General features: G+C 45.2%; 1 protein-coding gene across 1 annotated transcript in view; it reads right to left on the reverse strand.

Moving 5' to 3' along the window:
* ACSS1 (acyl-CoA synthetase short chain family member 1) overlaps window positions 1-20310 on the reverse strand; it is a 42711-nt gene that overhangs the window by 6226 nt on the left and 16175 nt on the right. Inside the window, exons 3-13 of the mRNA XM_026081600.1 lie at window positions 19871-20070; window positions 18223-18398; window positions 14501-14653; window positions 12734-12881; window positions 12292-12429; window positions 11639-11731; window positions 6892-7004; window positions 5836-5962; window positions 3576-3703; window positions 1939-2002; window positions 1292-1410 (exon numbers count right to left, since the gene is read on the reverse strand). Coding sequence (XP_025937385.1) covers window positions 1292-1410; window positions 1939-2002; window positions 3576-3703; window positions 5836-5962; window positions 6892-7004; window positions 11639-11731; window positions 12292-12429; window positions 12734-12881; window positions 14501-14653; window positions 18223-18398; window positions 19871-20070 — 1459 coding nt within the window. The remainder of the gene's footprint in view (window positions 1-1291; window positions 1411-1938; window positions 2003-3575; window positions 3704-5835; window positions 5963-6891; window positions 7005-11638; window positions 11732-12291; window positions 12430-12733; window positions 12882-14500; window positions 14654-18222; window positions 18399-19870; window positions 20071-20310) is intronic.

Below are 20310 nucleotides of genomic sequence, written 5' to 3' on the forward strand. Positions count from 1 at the left end.
AATGTCTTTGATATGCTCTCTGCAAAGGGCTTAGCAGCAGATTCAAAGGCGTTAGCACACACTTGAGCATCGCACTCCAAGGCACGGTACAGAGACACTACCAGATCTCCCATCTTGCTGTACATCCAGGCCAACAGGCTAGAAAACTCCAAAGCATTAACTGCTAACACACAGAGAAAGAGCTGTATGACTTCTCCATAGAACTGTCTCCCCAAACTCAGTGAAGCAGGGTAACTACTGCAGCAAACAGCTGCAAGTTCTGGGAGCTGCCCCACTCTACCAAGGATGTCCTAGGCTGTTCCAAGTCGAATAAGCCACCCTCACCCGCTACTGTTGTATTTCATAACCTGTATCTCAGGGTCCACCTTTCCAGCACATGTGTAAAGCAGAGCCCCTCTAGTAAGTGGTCATGTGGCTACTTCCAGACAAGTAGTGGAGAGGGGGATGGATGCAGAAGGGCCTCAGAGAAGTGGCTGAAGGGCAGCTTTCTGCACTCACTCCAAACTGCTTGTAAAGGGAGGTGCTGGGAGGTGATCAGCCTCAATCAGAGCCCCGATTTCATCAGTGCTCTCAGGATCAGGCTGAACAGCTCTCAGAGCTACACCACAGAAACAGCCCATGCTCATGGACTTTGTATTGATGCTAAATATTGATGCAAAATAGGTGAGGGGTGGAAAGCATCATTCTGCCCTTCAGTGGAATTGGAGGTTGTGGTCTTTCTCTACAATTTGCAAGGTTTTATCTGATCCCGTGTACAGGGCCATAGAGATCAGTGCTATGTTGCTTCAGCATGAGGTTAGCTGAGAGCAAGATCTGTATGGAGCAGTAATGCAGCAACATGGTCAACAGGAACAACAAGCACACCTTAAGGCACATGGTGGGCCTGGGGCTCCCCTTTGCCAGAGCTCTTCCCAAGAAAGGTGCTTTCAAGCCCTTTCTGTGCAACCTATTTAAATGGTTGTTCAATATTTGGCCCAGACAGGCAGCCTCAGGGTTGCTCTAAAATGCACTCTGCAACAGTCCCATGGAGAAGCTACTCCGCAAGCTGGAGCAGCTGCAATATTCTAGCCATCCCTCTGAGTCCCTGCTGATCCCCAGGCATGCAGAAGGAGCATATTAAAACAACAGCACGTACATGCCCTCCGCTACCCAGGGATCCTTCTAGTTAGTTCAGTTTTACTGTTCCTTTGCCCTCCCAGAGAGGAAAAAAAGCAGCTTTGCAGACAGCAGGGCGAGACTTGTTAAATGTGGCTATTCCTGCTCCTGGTCCTGGTTACAGTCTCCTACTTACCAGAATGTGGTCAGGCACAGCATACTTTGCTATCTTGGTAGCCACTATGGTTTTGAGCTCTTCTTTGACACGATCTTTATGAGCTGTCTCTTCCTTTATCACTATGAAAGCAAAGGCACCTGGAAGAAAAACAAGCAAAAGCCATATTAGAACCTGGCTGACAAAAGTGCCAAGAGGAGGGACGTTCACTTGAATGAGGAGGCAGGTGTCAAGTCATTCTGATGTTCCCAAGAAAATCAGAGATCCTGTCTACAAAGGAAGGGAGTAAGATTACAGCCCCCAAATGATGGCCTGGCCTTGTCCCTGCATCTGGGGACCAGACTGTAATCTCAGGGACAATGACAATTCAACAGAAAAGACCAAACTGTAATTGAGAGCAAAACCTGACTAACAAAGATCAGTTCTGCAGCGATAAAAGAGTCAAAAAGAGCCATGAAGGTAACTGTATGTCCCTAAGCTGGGTGCAGGTATTGCTCCCTAAACTCTTTTGGCGCATAGTATTTACATACATGGCAGAGCCATACCAGCAAACCTAAGGAGGTGGATAGCTGTCCTCCTGTTCCCTAGGCCACACCCAACAGACAGCCCAGGTTAGAAATTAGGTAACACATACGTATGTGTCACATCAGACGCTGCTTTTCACATACCTTCTCCTTTGATCTCATGCGGATACCCAATCACAGCTGTCTCAGGGACTTCCGGGTGATCAGCCTTCACAAAAAGGAAAACAAAAATACACAGAGCGTAACAACCGGTTCAAGCCCTGCAGAGTTTGTGCCAGCCGCTGTAGGAACAAAACACCTTGCCACATTGCTGAGGAGCTTGTCAATCTCCTCTTTGCCAGATCCTGCTCTAAACACAACAGGAATGCTAGATCCCACCTTTATTCTGCACAGTCAGCTGATGTGACCACAGCCACATCCTGAGAGTAGCATTTATTCACTGGAGTAGCCCTGTTTTTAAACACAGAAATACACACTCTTACGTACAGTGCTCAGGCCAGTGCACACCAAGCTGAATTTGCACCAGCTTAAAAACTGCTTTGCTTTTCTTTGTCTGTGCTCTTGTGTGTGCTTGGCTACAGTCTCAGCAAGTGGTGGCTGGCCATGGCCAAATCCCAAGTAAAACCAGTCCTGCAATGCCCTGTGCCACAGCGAACCGTCTCCAGCAGAGCAAATGTGAAGCTGCCAGTACTGCAGTCCACAGTTCACTGGTGTTCAGTGCCCAAAGCACAGAAGAAGACAGGAAGAATCAGGCCTCTTCGTCTTTCTGCAAGGGGAGGAAGGGTTGTTCTACTGAATGCTCCACAACAGTGATTTACTCTGCTGCTCTTCAGAATTTAATTTGACACACTTCTGCAGTAAGAAGGTGTGGCTGTACAGACTAGGAGAAAGAGCAGATCTGAATCCCACACCAAGACTGGATTACGCTGTTTTAAATTAGATTAAAATATGAAAGAAAATGTTGCAGAGCAACATAAATTTATAAATACATATACGTACATACACACACATACGTATAGTGGGAGAGGAACTGAATCCTACAGCCATGACTGGAACTCCACACAACACAGCCAAGAAATTCATTCACAGAGGAGACTGTAGAATCCTATCTGCCATGTAAACACAGCTCAGATTTATCAACTGTTACATCTAAGTGCCATTTGCAAGCAAGACACATAATATAGAAATAAATATACAGGTCAAGCTTTGAAGATAAATCCTTTGAGGACTTTTTGTTTTCAATTCCCTGAGCTAATATCATTTTCTCTCTAAGTCATAGGCTAGTTTCACAGCTGATATGAATCAAGGCTGCTTCAAATTTAACATTGCTGAATTCTCAGGCACACTCAGCTACTGCAGGCAAGCATGAACCACAGATTTGGGAAGGAAAGGTTAGTTGTTAGCTCAGGGGATGGAACAAACAGGACAGCCTGTACCATACGGAGACTCCACCAGCATCCACAATTACAACTGCAGCAGTACAAAGCCACTGAAAGGAAACACAGCTCTGACGGTTCAACTGCAGGGACTGCCCATGGCATGACTCATCTCTCCCTTGCCTATTTGCGATCTGCTTACTAGGAGGACCGTTTCCTTCTGCATATTCACTATTCATTATGCATCAAGCTGTAGGTGTGGAGGGGGAGGGATTCAAAGGCCACACTGCTACCCCAAACTAACCAGACCCTGCACTGGTACAAAATCATACAGTTTCTTTCAAGGGGTCTACATTGTCCTGCTGATCTGCCCTGTCATGGGACTTCTCTCTGCCTGCAACTTACCATAGCATCTTCTATCTCTGCCGTCCCGAGTCTGTGTCCACTGATATTAATGACATCATCCATGCGCCCCGTTATCTGGTAATAGCCTTTCTCAGTCCTGTAAGCACTATCGCCTGTGAAGTAGTAACCTACAGTAAAGACATGTGGGTGATCAGCAGTGAGAAGTGCGCCAGCATACTGCTTCAGGCTTGGATGCAGGACAGACCATGCTCCAGGACAGCTAGGAGGGTATGTGAATCAGGCAGTGCACTGAGTCTCCCAAGCTTAGGGCTGCATATCCTGTCACATGTCATTACCCACTTCTCTCTGCCACCCCCGACTTTCATGTGTTCTGCCTCGGCAGTGCTGGCTCCTAGTAAGTGCCTGGCAGCACCAAGATAGAGGAGCTCAAATCCCTGCAAGGTGTGCAAAATCACTGTATGCAATCAGCAGGAATCACTAGTTGATGTCACTGTGGTAGATCTAAGCCCAAGAACACAACGGTCATTACACAGTGACGCTCTGTTGAATTTATACAACCAAGGAGAGCTCTCTCAGCTCCCTATGCTGTGCATGCCCATATGCTGGGCACAGCAACTATGTGCCCAGGCTTAGTGCATATAGCTCGAAGGTAAAACCATTTCAAATGCCATCTGCCATCATGCCATAGGCAGGTATTCAAACTAAGGTCTGCCTCTAACTACACCTCAGTGCTCATGGCACACTGTAGTTGTTCAGCTGAAAGGAAACAGTTCTATTAGATTTTATACACGGCAATATTGCCATTTTTTAAAATCATTTCTACTGGGACTGATGAAAAGTCATTTTCCCTTCTGGCTATGAAGAAACAGATCCCAGACAAAGGTCCCTTTCCAGCATACTAGCATGGCAGAAACGCTGCTATCAGATTAGTTGAATAAAGATAGGGATAGGCATGGAGTTTGGAGAGTTTAAAACTTTTGATGAAAAATCTCAATTTGATGAGAGACTGCTGAATTCTGGATCATGGGGATTTGCTTCTAACACCTTGTAAACACTGTATACTCCATGGATCACAAATGGTTGTCTTATAGAGAGGCAGAGAGACAGGGAGACAGTGACAGATCTGGGAATAGAAACCGCCTGACCTCCCTCCCCATGCTTTCTCTTCTGGGACACGGTAGCTTATTACTGCTTATTAAGAGCACATTTACACTTCTACACAAAGCTCTGCAATCTCTGTGGAAGCCTGACCACACAGCAGTATACACAAAGCTAGCTGTACTGTCAACAGCCCAGCTACCACAAGCTCTGGGAGATGGCTAGGAGAATCTCTTCCAAAAGACACTCTGCCTCACAAAGGAAAAAAACACCCTGGACCCAGAAATCAGACACTTGCAACCCATCCAAAAGAGAGTGAAAAAGACCCAACCCAGTGGTTCCAATACCCTGCAGTGTCAGTGAGGGCATGCCTGGTGACACAGATTATGTGGGCTCTTCACCAGAGCCATGTCCACATCTGAACTGTTCCTGTGACACTTCTCAGTTGCAGATAGTAACAGTGCAAGCAACAGGCAGCTAGTGCTGTGAAATCTGAAGGCAGATCTTGCCAGGACCTATTACTGGCTAGTTCATGGACCTTCAGTTATGCCTCCCACCCTTCCAAATTGAGGAACTATCAGCCTATTTTAAATACCACCAGGATTTCAGATGCAAATGTGTAGTGAGCAATAAGGAGATATGGGCTCATTCAATGTCTTCCATCTTAGTTTCCCATTCTTACTTTCTGCCCCATTTTGTACAACTTGGAGGACTGTCTCTCTGATTCTTCTCTATCTTTAATGCTTCCCAAGCCCTTTCAGCTGCTTCCCTGAGTGAAGACAGTGGTCTTGTCCAATCTCCCACAAGGATTTTCCCCTGCCACTTCTAATTACTTGCCACGTACAATTTGACCATGTTTAAAAAGGAAGGATGCAATAGAAGCTGTCACAGCAAGCATGAGATTCAGTAACACAGGAGGTACTTTCCCAGCCTATGTTTCTATCTCCCAGTGAGACACTAAATGGCCCCAAAGAAAGAGTATCTGGGCTTGACAATCTTCCAAATAATACATTCCCTCTTGACAGCTAAAAGGGTCAACGCCATCTAGGACCATATAGTGAATGTTTGCAACATGTGACACACCAAATTTCAGCAACCCCCAAGAGCTGGCTCCGGTACAGGAAGATCACAAAGCACTGCTGAAAATACTTAGTGCACTTATACTGCAGGACAAACTGCCTTCCCTTGACGCACTCCTTACCTGGGTAGGCTTTGAAATAGGCATCAACAAATCGCTGGTGATCTCCATAGATGGTTCTGGCCATTCCAGGCCACGGCTGGGCAATGCAGAGCGCACCAGACACATCATTGCCCTCTATAACCTTTCCCTGCAGGTTCAAGCACAAGAAGGATGATCAGGTGTGCAAAATAGAAAAAGCAAGTGCTTCTGAGTCATTGATCTGGCAAGAATCACCCCACTGCTCAGTGCAGACTGCAAGTGGAGGGTCACATGTGGAGAAAACAAATCCACTAGCAGAACTACTACAAACCATCTGTGTCGTGCCTTCCTCACGCCCTGAGGCCAACAGCACAGTAGATTGGACAGTTATCAGACTAAAAGAAAATTGAGTCTTGTGATTCTCCAGAGGGGAAGGCCAGAAAAGATGACAGCAAATATGTGCCCAGTGGCCAGAGGATGCCTGGGATGAGGCTAGTGGGGAAGTGCTTAGACCACTGTCTTCTCCTTTAGCTTTTGTGAACTGCCACATCCCCTTATTAAACAGTTTACTAAAGGGATTCCACATTTTACTCTTTAACAGGGCACTGGAGTATAGATGGGGATCGCTTAGCACAGCTTCACAGACCAGCATCAGTTCTCTCACAGACATCCACAGCTGCAGGGACTCACACCTAGCATTTCCCTTGAAAAACTCCATCAGCCTTGTTGGCTGCTCTAGCCTTGCCATGTCACTGGACGTCCATGTATAGCTCCCTGGTTTCCAAGGAGCTGTGTGACTTCTGACTGCTCTCACAAATGGAAGCAGCAGCTCTTAATCAGAAGCAGTGAAAGAAGATAAAAGTGGGGCCTAAAATCCAAACACACCTCCAGAGATTTTCAGACAGCTTGCAACACCCAGTTGGCAATCTCTCTAGGCATTTGAGATATGCTCGGATATATAAATTTCTCATATGTTGTACCATTTTAATGGAGGAACAAACATCCTCCTAGATCCTTTTCCTCTGCCAACAGAAAGGTGATTAAGACAGAAGCATGCAGCAGCTTCTCTTTTGGGTACCAGGCAGAGCCCCAACTCACATTCTCATCCATCAGCACGGGCACAATCCCAAAGAAGGGTCTCATAGCCATAGCTGGAACGATCTCAGCTTTCTTCTCTGAAGGCCGTGGGGCAATGCAGATGCCACCAGTTTCTGGAAGAATAATGAAAAATAAAATGTCTGGTGCCCATCAGTTGCTGGATGAAAGCAAGTGCCAGCTCTTCTTGGTTAAAGAAGAGGATAGGGAAGCCCCTTGCAAGTAAGAGCCACTGGAAAGAAACTGCACCACACCATTTATAACAGCTATCTGAAAGCAGCACAAACTTGAGAAACTAAGAGGTCTTTATGAACATCAAAAAGGCTCACGCATAGAAAAAAGTCTGGCAAGCCAGGCTGACATCACCCAGGCCTACCCTGTCTACAAGACACATTTCAACAGGTAGGGAGCAGAGAGACCCCCTTCTTGGTGAGCTTGACTGAAAGCTCTTCCCACTCCCTCTTTGTGTTGTGCCTCATTCAGCGCTGGCTGCACAGATCAGTTGCGCCTGTGTACAGTGGTGACAAACCACAGAGCAGGGCTAAGCAGCCACCTCAAGGGAAGAGCAGCTCCCCATGCCACAGAGCATCAAGACCACTGACTTCCAGCTTAGCTCTTCAAGGGCTCAGACAGGAACACTGCACAGGCTACAGCAGTTGGCTTTGCACCAGGAGGCCTGCGGACCCTGCAGCAGCAGACACCATGTGTGTATTCAACAGCCTTCCATGGTTCCATCCACAGCAAATCAAACAGGCACAATGAAGAGCCCATTGGTTCAGCCTACGTGCTCTATTCCCAAAATCTGTCCCTAAGTCACGCTCACAGATAAATCCAATCCTCCAGCTACCAACTACCAATGAATACAGGGACCTCTAATGCATACTTACACCCTTGCAGGTTCTTCTCAGGTCAACTGGGCTGTGTGGGGGTGGTGGAGTGTTAGTACTTATCAGTCCCATCTCCTACCCCACAAGGGATTTTACAGGAAAAGTATAAGCACATCAGGGGATTTATCTCCCTGTGCTGTTTTTACAGCACTCTACAGGATAGCATAAAAAGCACTTCAGGAGCCTGAATTACTATTATTACAGAGAAGGAGAATAACCCACCCCTTACAGGCTGAGATTATCTTCTATTCAAAATTGAACCTTTTAATCATTCTTCGTCACTCTTGCTGGGACACACATTAAATCAGTTTCCAACCTTAATCAGATCTTTTCTATTCTAAAACTAATTCAGAGACACAGGAGAGAAACAAAAACACAGGAACATTAGGTTTTAAAAAACAGACCTCTATAAATAAAGAAATGTTCTGCCACTGTTAAAGTGCATTGCTTCACTGGCTTTGCTGAGGTGGTCGAAACTGAAACCAGGGGCTGGAAGGGCTGAATTTGCCTCTCAGCTGCCCTGACGTGGCTATGAGAAAGGGTCTCTCTAAGAAAACCTATGCTTCAGACTTGCAGAAAACAGTTTCAGAGGTGGCTTTCAGATCACATGTAAAATACACGTTTCATTGATGGACAAGCATCCATATTACCTCTTTCTATTCACTGTGAAAGGGTCATTTTGAATTTTTTCAAATTCAGAAAAATAACTCAAACCCAGATACCTGTCGTTCTCTGTTTGCACAGACAAAATGTGTGTCAGAGCAGGGAAACTGATTAAAAGTGATGGTTGCTCTTCCTAAGCAAGTACTCATTCTGAACACAGCACTGTAAGCTATGCTTCGACATGGGTTTTGTCACATCCTACACAATCCATAGCTGACTGCACATCAGCACACAGTCACATTCCAGAGGCAGCTGCATGGCGGCAGGGGTGCTTTAAAATAATTTGAATAGTTAAGACCTATGCAAATGTGTGTGGATGTTCCTACGCTGGTTTAAATGTACCGATTTTAGCCACTGACAGATGACAGACAGCAAGTCTTACAGTAGTAGGCTCTGTCCTGCTCTGGCAAAGACTGTCTCCTCAGAGGCAGAGCTGGAAGAAGGAAAGTTGTGCTTATACTTTATTTGCTCCCACATTGTCACCTTGATGCAAATCCACCTGAAGTTTAAGCAAGGACAGCAGAGTCCAGGCAGGGCAGGTGATGCATAGAAACAGGTTCCCTTCTTCTGTAGGTAAATCACTTCTGGCAGCAGGGTAGAGCAAGAGCCTTCCGCTACCATTTTCTTAAACCACCACAGCTAGATTGGCTTGTCTGCCTTTGCCTACTTCAGGAGAGAAACCAGCAAAGCCACATTGGCCCTGTTTAAAACACTGTAAGATAGCGTCCATGTGAGAACACAACAACAAAGCTTCCAGGGCCTTTTCAGAGATGTCTCTCAAGAACAGCTCTTGTTCTTGATACATACTGTTACTTGACACATACTACATACACACTCTTCTGCATACAAGAGCTGTATTTTTGTTATAAAACCAACAACAAAAGTAAAAAATCCTAGTGTCTCTTCTGCATTGTGTTGAACTAAACTTGAAACTCAAACACAGCTTTGATCCTATTACTGTCAATCATAGCACAGATATTGCTATCTAATATTTTAGCACTAAGAGTCATAGAAATTTTCTGTCTCTCTCATTGGCACATTCCACACCACTTAAATTGCTTTCCATAATCTCCATCTCACTCATCTGCTCATCCAAAAACTTTCAAATGGATTCTTAAATCATCATTTGCTGATCTTTATGCCTGCTGGGCTTTATTATTGGGTAACATGTTGCTGCTTTGGAAAGCAACATACCGTAGAGGACACTGCATCCAACAGTACAATTAACAAGCTGTATTGAAATTGTTTGAGAGAGGTGACACTGCAGCACCATAAGCAGCATCCATCAAACTGTTTCTATGATCTCTTTCCACGATCTCTTTATGCCCAAATGGCATATATAATCTTTCCATGATTAATTTGGCTTCCTTTTTATTGGAAGCATCAACTGTGGAGGAAGATTGATTCTACTTTCTAGAAAAAACAATTTCATAAACATTTATCATTATATTATGCTTCCAGGAGCTGGTAACTGTTCGCCTGCAAATCTATGCGCAGTTCAAGGTAAGCATCAAGCACTCTGCATTTACAGGCCATCCAGAAAATGTTCTTCAATCTCTCACCTGACAGTTGTTGCTTCAAAAAAACAGGAGAAATACAGTTTAACTTAAGATCTTAAAGGGAAAAAATGTTTAGGAGACCTACCTCATTGCACACATCAGTAACTTAAGCTAAAGCCAAAAATGTTGGAGGCAAAAAAGATTATGTCTCATCTCCATCACTGTACAGTAATCAACTGTTTTTCCAGTGTGTTTTATATCAGATCAGTGAGAGGAGGAAAGCATGTAGCTCATAGCCAGACAGGTTTTCTTCTTCTCAGCATGTGAGAACCCAGATGGTTTAAGAGATTACTAATTGAAGTAGGTAGTACATAGAACTGCTGCTCTGAATTCTGAGGCTGTTTTATTTTAAATCTGAAAATAAAAAGTCTGCACATCTGATATGGATTAAATGGGACTTGGTTGTGTGCCAGAAACTAGCTCATCACATTGAGAGCTGGGACTGGCCATAGGGATCCTGAACAGAGAGTCTGGTAACAGTGGCAGACTGTGTGGCTCAGCACTTGACAAAGACATATTTCCATCAAGATTTTGGGAAAGAACATTCAAGATGCCTTTAGCAACTCTCAGTATCAGCACCCAGAACAGATAACTTGCTGCTGACATGGCTGGGAAGGGGCTGCAGGGCTCCTCCAAGGGTAGGGCCCCACTAGGCAGCATAGCAGCCCCTCTCTCTCAGATGAGAGCGAGCAGCTTTGTCTCATGCCCAAGAGAGCAAGGAGCCAGAGGTCTGCATTGTGAACACTGTGAACAATATGTTGCTGGCTGGGAGATGAGGAGGCAGGAACCAGCTGTGAATGATTTTCCTGATGCAATTTGACAGGGATCTGAGACCATGGCCAGTTACCCCAGTCACTCTGTTGAGCAGGCTGCAAATGGAAACCAGGCCTTAACCGACAGCAAGTTCACTGAATGTGCAGAACCAGGCCAAGCATGTTGCCAAAACAGAGGTGCATTCCTCCTTTCCGAGCCATCGAAGGCCCAGGGCCAAAGCAACTACAACATGCTAATTCCCTTTCCTCCTGAGAGAGGGTGCACCTCATCATCCCTGCTGGATAACAGCCCTTGGCCCCATGTCCACCTGATGAACAGCCAACAAGCTTTAACTGATTCCTTTCCAATCAGCCAGCATAGTTAAACTAGTACCTTTGACTACACAGCTCAGTTTTCCCTGCTACTCTGATGTTTCTCAGGGAAAGCAAACAAAGCACGCCTAAGTACAGTTTATGGCAATATGGTACTATAAAAGCCTTTTCATGATAAGACCATATCAAGGTCAGGCCAGTTGTAGAAATAATTTCCATGAGGTTTCCAATTCAAGCTGTCTTCTCCCAGCTCTGCCCAAGAATTCGTTTTCTGCCTTCGGTTTCTAGAACTGCTTGAGATTTTCCATCATTCAAAATATCAAAGATTTCCAGGGGGAAAAAAACACAAATATTGCTAGTGCTATTATATGTTATTATAGTGCTGTTATGTGCTGAAACTTCCCAATGATTTTCAAAATTTGATCAAAATACCAGGAGGTTTTTTCTGGCAGGTTCTTCAGGTCTAGTTGAAATGCACTAATCCTTCTCTACCCACCAACAACAAGACCTCCCTGTCAACGGTCAGGCCTGCACACTCCCCAAGGATGCCTTTTACCTGTCTGCCACCACGTGTCGACGAGAGTGCAGCGCCCGTTTCCCACCACGTGGTAGAACCACTGCCAAGCTTCATTGTTGATGGGCTCTCCCACTAGATTCAAAAGAAGAAAGAAAAGAGACTGAGACGCAAGGGGTTGCAAGCAGTTCATTCTCCCTTGCTGTGCACAACATGCTGATTGCATGATCTCTAATCAAAATGCTTACAGCATTTTTGCTGAGATGTGTGAAGACTGCAATGCACTATACATGGACTTGTTTTTTCCAGAAAGGTCAAAAGGCAAGCAAGAAATCCCACTGAAAGTAATTAATCAATGCAGGCCATGTATGAGAACCTCCAGAATCCAAAATAATACAGGAAAATGCTGCTGGTGCCACTTAGACCAGTAAAGTTCAAAACGATGCCATTTACCAGTAGGTAAATCTTTTTAGCCAAGAACGCAATCCTACAAAAAAGCTAGGAAATGGACAATGGCACCAACTTCAGCTTGTTTCTCTTTCTGCTTAGACTATATCTGAAAAGCCAGATGGGGAACCTGCTTTATCATCTATTTTCAACCATATCCCATCTGGTCAGCTGAGCTCCTCTGGTATCTTTATTCTTATCTGCTAGAACCCTCTGTCTTTTTCAGAGGAAGATTTCATGCCTCTCACCTGATCCCAGGGTCTTTAGGGAAGATCTGTCATATTTCTTCACCCACTCATCTCCATACTTCAGCAGCAAGCGTATAGCTGTAGGTGCTCCGTAAAATTGATTAATTTTCAACCTTTGTACCATTTCCCAGTAACGACCTGCAAGATCCCAAACAGCCCATTTATTTGTCTAGCAGTGGAACACATACTGCCACAAATGCTCAATGCAAAGGTTAACAGCTAAAGCTAAAGCTGCAACTACTGTGAGTACAGAGCAAAACCAACGGCACCTTTTTTTTCCACCCTGGATGCACAGATGTTCCTGAATGTTACAGTCACGTGCTCCAAAGAAACAGAGCTTACATCCCCTGAGTAGGCAGGTGAGACCGGACAGGTTTCTAAATCTCCTTTTCCCATGTTATACTGCCATGTCTAGCAAAACCTTTGCTCACCACTCCCTCACCTGGGTCAGGGTACACTGGAGTGCTTTCAAACAGGACAGAGGTGGCTCCGTTGCAGAGTGGTCCGTATACAACATAGCTGTGTCCCGTGATCCAGCCAATGTCAGCCACACAGCCGAAAACATCACCTTGCTGGTAGTCAAACACATACTGCAAAGATAAATGTAAGGCCAGCTGACTTCCTATCGGCAGGTGCAAAGAGCTCAAAGGTGAGGTGCTGGTTTGGATATGTCCATTTGGAAGCAAGAGAGCTTGCGAGGTGAGTGGAGCCAGGCACACAGGACACAGCAGCACAGGCAAAGGCCAGCCCAAGGTGAGGAAGCAAGTCAGAGGGACCAGGGCTTCCAGTCTCCTGACTGCTTTTGCAAACATTCTGGCAGCAGGGAAGCTGGTTCTACCAGGAACTGCCAAGACTGGAGCCTACAACCAGAGCCCAAAGCCCTGGACACCTGAGGTCGCCCACACAGAGCAGGCCACATGGGTGAGCTGACCCTAAACTGTAGAGGAGCTGCAGGCCTTGGAGGCTCAGACCCATCATGAATCCAAGCAGGTTTCCATCAGAAAGCTGGAGAAACTGGTACGTTCCTGAGACATTTTCTGAGAAACGTTCTCAGCTGCTGCTCAGCTTCTCCATCACTTCTTCTCCATACTCCTTTCCAGAGCAGAAAGCAGATCAGAACTCAAAAAAAACCCATGAGTGTGTGACATACCCTCTCCCCTAAAATCAAAGTTAGAATATCAAAGACTACAGAGGCAGGAAGGCCACACAGGTCAGCTGATTCCTCTACCTAAAAGAGGTAATTCTCAGCTTACCTTTGCAAGTATCTTTCCCTGCCAGGCAAGAGTACCTCTAAAGGGAATGCAGCTGCATACAGTGCCTCCCTCAATGTCTGCACCAGCATGCAAGATATTCCTTCTGGACTGAGAAACAAATAGATGCCTTGGCAATTACACTGCCATTTGGAAAAGCTGACATGTAACAATACTCTTAATGCAGAGAAGTTTGAAACTTGCAGGGATCACATTCAAATCTTCTAAAAATTCAATTGTGCCAGCCTAAAGAAATAAAATGTCTGGCCAGCCTAAAGAAATAAAATGTCTGAAGGAATTGTGTGTGATTACAAAGAGGGCAATACCAACACAGTCAGATGGAGATCTTTCAGAGCAATCCTGTCTGCATTTCAGCGCTAGCTTTTAACATGCAAAGCACAGATCAGAAGTCTCAGGAAGCAGAGCTGTGATCATTTTTTTCAAGAGAAAGGGGGATAAAGCATTTAGCCAAGATCACATAGAAAATCAGTACAAAATTTTTGATCTTCAGAAAACAAGTGTTATGCAATGTGGTTGTTTTTAAGAGTCCAGACCCTCTCTGCAATAAAAGTAAAAAGGCCAGCACCCCACTGCAAAACTAATACATTAATATCCACATTACCAATGCCAGTGAGGTACCTACCTGGATCTCCTCAGCTGCATCACTTCAATGCCTTTGCAAATTTTGGCCTACAAGACTAACACACTTTAAATGCAAAAGTAGCAGCACAGCACAGTTTCTGTTCATACCCCTAGGCTCTGTTTTCATAGTATTATATTCTCCAGCAACAAATCCTGAAGATTAATTATATGTTCTCAGGCATTTTTCTGTCTGATTACACCCAATAAGCCAATTAGGGAGTGAACACAGAATACAGCAGTCCCCACCAGTCAGAGTCTCTACCATTAATACTGCCAGAAGGCAAGTGAACCTTTTCCAGAGGCTATATCTCAATTACCTTGTGTGTGAGAGCAGCATACAGCAGGTATCCAGCCTGGGTGTGAACGATTCCTTTGGGTTTCCCAGTGCTGCCTGAAGTATACAGCATGAAGAGCATGTCTTCGCTGTCCATGCTCTCTGGAGTGCACACAGAAGCTGCCTTGGCCATCTCCTAAGGAAAAAAAAAGTGGTAATGAGAGGAAAACTTGGGCTGCATGGAGCCAATCAATACTCCATCCGTAAGCATTTCAGCAGTGTCCAGGGAGAAGAACTACCACTGCTGCTCCCCTCTCACAAATGTGCATGGACGCATCATAGGTTTCATATAGGTTACATACCTTGTGGAGAAGTTCCTGCAGACACATAACATCTAGTCCCTCCACCAATACCTCTGCCACGCTCAGAAGTCAAGGGGAAGGAGCCAGATAAAATAACACTTTAGGAAGAAAAGGGTAGGCACTAGCTTACATTTCAAGCCCTTGCAAGCTGCTGTTAGAAAACCAAAGTGTAGCTGCAAACATGAGCCACACTTGACAGCAGCAGCAAGGCTGACTGGATCCTGTTGTGGATCTTTCTTTTAAAACTGCACTGCTACAGTTAAATTGTGTGGCCACCTCCCTTGCCTGGCCCCAGCAGCAGCTGACTGTCCTGTCCATTTGATCCTGCAATTCTAACTGCTTCTTCCCATGAGGAGTGTCCTATTATCCTCTGTGCTTTACTCTCCTGCCTTTGTTTTTCTCCTTATACTCCATCTTTTGACCATCTTTTGGCTGAGATCCAAACTTGAATTCCTCTCCTCACCCCTTGGGTCTGAGCCACTGGAGGAACGGAGGTAATTTCCTGCTAATTCAGAGCAAATTTTTGGCCCAGCTTTTGCTCAGTCCAGCAGCGGAAGGGGAAAGAATGTGCTTTAAAAAAGATGCCTGGGGTCACAGCACCTTGCAGCAGTGGTGCTTGCAGAGGGCCAACATCCAAAAAAACACTCAGCAGTAAGTGTCACAGCCCCAAAGAACTGAGAAAGGATGTTGCCTCTCATCAGCACTTAGACCCTGCATGAAAGTGCATGAGAACCAGCTCCCAGTCCTGCCTCATATGCTTGATCCAGACAGAACAGAAGCCGGAGCTAAGATGTGGCACAGAGCTGCACTGTGAAAAACAAGAGACCTAGCAATTCCAAGGACAATCTTCAGACCAAAAAAGACAGTGAAACTTTGGACATCAATACCAGAATGCCTACCATGTGCTTGCTCACTGCTGCTTCTGAGCCTTCTACTTATCCTCTACATCTGAAGAACCTGGAGGTGGCAAACTGATAATGGCACTTCCACTTTCCATCAATGATGCAAAGTGCTAGAATTAAGATAGGCTCTGAATTGGAAGTATAACTCCATCACTGAAAAGTTTTCCTGTATGACACTTAGACCAGGAGAAAGCCTTTCTTCCAGGGCAAGATGAACAGCACAAAGGCACTCTGCTTCCAGTGGAAGAGCACCCTTTCTATAGCTTGTCTGCCGAGATCGTAAATTTTTCAGGAAGATGTTGCACGTTTCTCTTAGCTGTATACAAACTTGCAGTAATCACTGTGTGTTCCAGATGCTCAACATCTGGCTGCAAAAAGGCACAGCTGGCTTGCTTCTCTCAAACCCCATACTGTCCTAGATGAAAAATGAATCCTGCAAGGATTACTAGGTGGCTCTTTGAAGACATTTCTAGATACTGCCTTTTTAAAAATTATACACTGTAAACACACTGTATTTACAACTGAACACTACTAACAACAGGTTCAATTGTTCAAAAGTGTCCGATAAATGAAGCTGAACAGAGTAAGAACTGCTAGCAGGGTCACACCTAATTTTTGTCCTCTGTGTTATAGCACTCCTGCTCATCTCAGGTATGTACCGTGACCCTTTAATGCTGCCAGTTCAGGCTGACTTGCCAATTTTTGATACTAAGAGCAAGTTCTCACATGCTCCAGCAAAACATGAGCTTAAATTTTAGTGTAAGCTTTTGCACAGTAGCTGCAGTTCAATTAAGATAGGGGATGTGAGAGTGAATTAGAAAAAGAGTCAGCTAGTCAGTACGGCATCACTGTTGTTTTCCATGCTGCCCCACATTCTCATTGCTTCTCAGAAATTTGTATGAAGGACACAAAATTGCATACAGAGGGACAAACTGGAAGCCATTGATGAGTAGGGAAGAGATGGGACAGGTAGGACAGGACAGAAAGGACCTACGAACTGGGAGACATGCACAACAGCTGGATGTTTCTGCTGTAAAGATCAGTGATGACAGAGTTAACAGCACTAACAGTTGAATTCTTGTTACATTTCAGAGTTAACCCTACAATTGACAATGGTGTGAGTTCAGTTCTGTCAGAACAATAAACAGCCTCAGGCTGTCTGCAGACTCAGGGGAAAAAAACTTAATATGTGCTTGGTGGAGTAAGAAGGACTAAGACGATTGCTGACTAAAACCTACCTTGTCCTGTTTAACTTACCTACTAGTTGCCTACCCTTTCTCCTATCTCATGTGACCAGCACAGGGACTCCTGAGTAATTATCTTGTCTGCAGAGGGGTGACTTCCAGGCCTTACTGTGATGAGTACTTTCTGCTTATTGCTGCTGGCAAACTGATAAAACTACTTTTGCATTAGGCTGCAGAATCCCAGGAGTGACAGCTAAACACATTAAAATGACCAGTTTTCTTCTCCAGGCAGCATAGGCTGCAAATATTCCCAAGCCATCACTGTCCCCCTGCATCATGGGGGAACCATTATACTGTCCTCTGACCATATTAAGTTTCTCCTGAAACTTGACTATTTGGCAGTGACAGCATGTATGGCAGCTCACAAGCTCTAACAGCATGTCTGAACACAGTATAACAGTAACAGCAATGATATCGGTGGTCTCAGGAAGCACTTATTCCTTAAATCTGAGCTCTGTTTGCAAGACTACTAAAATGGAGCAACATAGCCCCTGTCCATACTGGAATTAATCAGTTGCAGACCGAGCTGCTTCAACTCACTGCCCTGCAGACTGTAAATAAAGGCAATCCATCTGAGGAGGAAAAGCCAGATACTGTAAAGCATCTCCTCTTCATCTGCAGAACTCGAGTCCAAAAGCCACAGATGGAGGGAAAGATGACCTAGCCAACACTTGGACCTACAGGAGGGAGCTAACCAGAGTGCCAGTGGGAGTCTGCAGAGCTAGGTGACTGCAGAGATGTACACATGCTGTCACTGTAACACAGCCATACCCAACAGCCCACTGGGGTGCTGTGGCAGCACAGGAAGAGCAGCCTGGTACTCAGCACACACTGAAAAACTGCTCCAGAAGCAGGGCAAAGACCAGTCACTGTCAGAAGCAAAGCCTGCAAGTCTTGAATAGGTGCACTAGCAAGCCAAGTTTGCAGTGCAGTAACTGCTTCATAGGCTTTTAACCCAGCACATGTGTAAAAGGAAAGTACAGAGACCACCTAATCTTCCTTGGCTGCAGATTCTCAGTGTAGCCCACAGCAGACCAAAGACCAGTGCCCAATGTCAAAAGTGTGCATGCAAATGTACACATTTGGCTAGTCTCTCACGCGCTTGTTCTAAACAGTCCTGCCTCAGTTCTTCTGAAGCTGTGTTAGCTGATCCCTACATTTATTACAGTACCATGGTTCTCTCCCCAAACACTGTAAACACCACATATTTTGAGAAATATGAGGGGAAATGGGCGAGGTTTACCAACATCAACATACTTCTTCAAGGGGAACATCGCAGTCACCCATCTGGACTTTGTTCTCTGTCCTCTGAGCCACAAAGACATGTTTGATGCTCGGACAGTTCTTTACAGCTTTATCCACAGTTGTCTTCAGCTCTATGATTCGGCCGCCCCTGACTCCCTGGTTGTAGGTGATGACTGCTTTGCATCCAGCTAAAAAAAGAGGGAATTAGTGGACATACCAGCCTGTTTTCTGATACATGCACCTTGCTTTCATTACACCAGGGAATGATGTATAGCATATCATGTGTGATAAATACTCAGAACTTGCATCAATCAAAAGCAGTCAGTACCACTGGCAAAACCATTTAAAATCCTAAGAATTACAGAGATTAGAGGTAGCAGGGACCTCCAGAGGTTGTCTAGTCCATTGCCTACACCCCAAGGCAGGGTCAGGTCCAGCTAAACCATTACTGACAGCTGTCAGTCTAATCTTCCTAAAACGCTCCAGTGTTAGCTATTCCACCACTTCCCCACCAGTCTGTTCCAATGTCGGACTACTATGAATATCAGAAAGTCTTTCACAATGTCTAATTTCAGTACTCCTTACTGCAGTTTAATTCAATTTCTGCCCTGTCAAAGTCGGCATGCAGAACAGTTTACTCCTAGTTATGAATGTAATTGTGTATACTGCTTCTCTAGGCTAACAGCTCATTCACTGAAATCAGTTAAAGTCTTCCTACAACTTCAGCAGGCCTTGTTGAATAAGCGTCTTCTTCACCCCCTTCTCATCCTCTCTTTGTGAGTGCATAGAACTGTCCTTTCCAAACTTCCAAACTGAACAGCGCCAAACCCAGCACCCTCTTAGAGGCGCATGGCTGTTTCATGTTTTGAGATGCCTGCAGCCTTCTAAACTCCCAAGGACCTTGTGGGGAAACTTCCTGGAAGCCACAGCACATAATAGCACTTGAGCTACAGCTGCAGAAAAGTAACTCTTTAGCACATCACTTCCACACCAGCGGCCAGAAGTGAGAGATAAACCAAAACATGCACTTGCTCTCTGTAGATTAACTCTGCTAAAAAAAAGGATAAAAACAGCTGTAAGATTTATTCCCTTGCAGTAGCCATACAAAAACAGATGTAACTGGTAAGATGCAGGCCACTTGCTATTTTGTTCCTCTGCTGTATTTTTAGCATTACTTTTTATTTAATCACATTACAAGTACTTTGGGTTAAAAAACAGTTCTGTATGTTGGCACATTGACTAGCAGAGTGGGGCCAGGCTGCCAACACTTCATTGCTGCACATATAGAATCACACTATAGGCTGCAGAACTAGCATTGTGCATGAATATCAGAGAAACACTGCAATTATACTGTAAAAGAATAAATCAGGCCCCATTCCTAATCTCCTGTTTTCCCTCTAGCTTTACTGTTGTCCGGCAGGAACCCAGAGCAGACTGAATGTTAAGCAATTTATAAAGTACTTTAAGGCCAGAGGATACTGTGAGTTAGTCTGCAACTAAGGAAAAGGCTCTTCATAGTACTTTTTGCAGACTGCTGAACTATCCAGCCAGCTGAGAATATACCTTTTACATCAAGAAAACGTGGAATGTGGATAATGGCACATCTTAGAGGGTGCTGAGCACTGTCTGAAGGGTTTGTTCTGCAGTTGCATCTACTTACAGTCCATGATTCTCCCGGCTAAGGACTCTGCGCTGAATCCAGCGAAGACCACAGTGTGAACGGCACCAATCCTGGCACAAGCCAGCATGGCTGCCACAGACAAGGGAGACACAGACATATAGATTGCAACCTTGTCCCCCTTCTGTATCCCGTATTTCTTCAGGGTGTTGGCGAGACGGCAAGTCATGTCCAGAAGTTCCCTGCAGCACAGAAGCAATGTTGTCATGCAATTGCACCACCTGTTTTACGTGGGGGAGCAAAAAAGGATGAACTTGGACCAACCGAGGCATTGTGACCGCCTCTGGATGTTGTCACCTCAGGAGTATAAGGCACACTGACTCTTGCATCTTAAAGGAGAGTGGGCCTATTCAGAGCCAGAAGGCTCCTGCCATTGGGGAAGGAAGGAGAGGGGGACAGGGAGCCACACTAGCTACAGAAGG

Source organism: Apteryx rowi, unplaced genomic scaffold, assembly GCF_003343035.1.
Source record: "Apteryx rowi isolate R43461 unplaced genomic scaffold, aptRow1 scaffold_555, whole genome shotgun sequence".
NCBI classification, from domain to species: domain Eukaryota; kingdom Metazoa; phylum Chordata; class Aves; order Apterygiformes; family Apterygidae; genus Apteryx; species Apteryx rowi.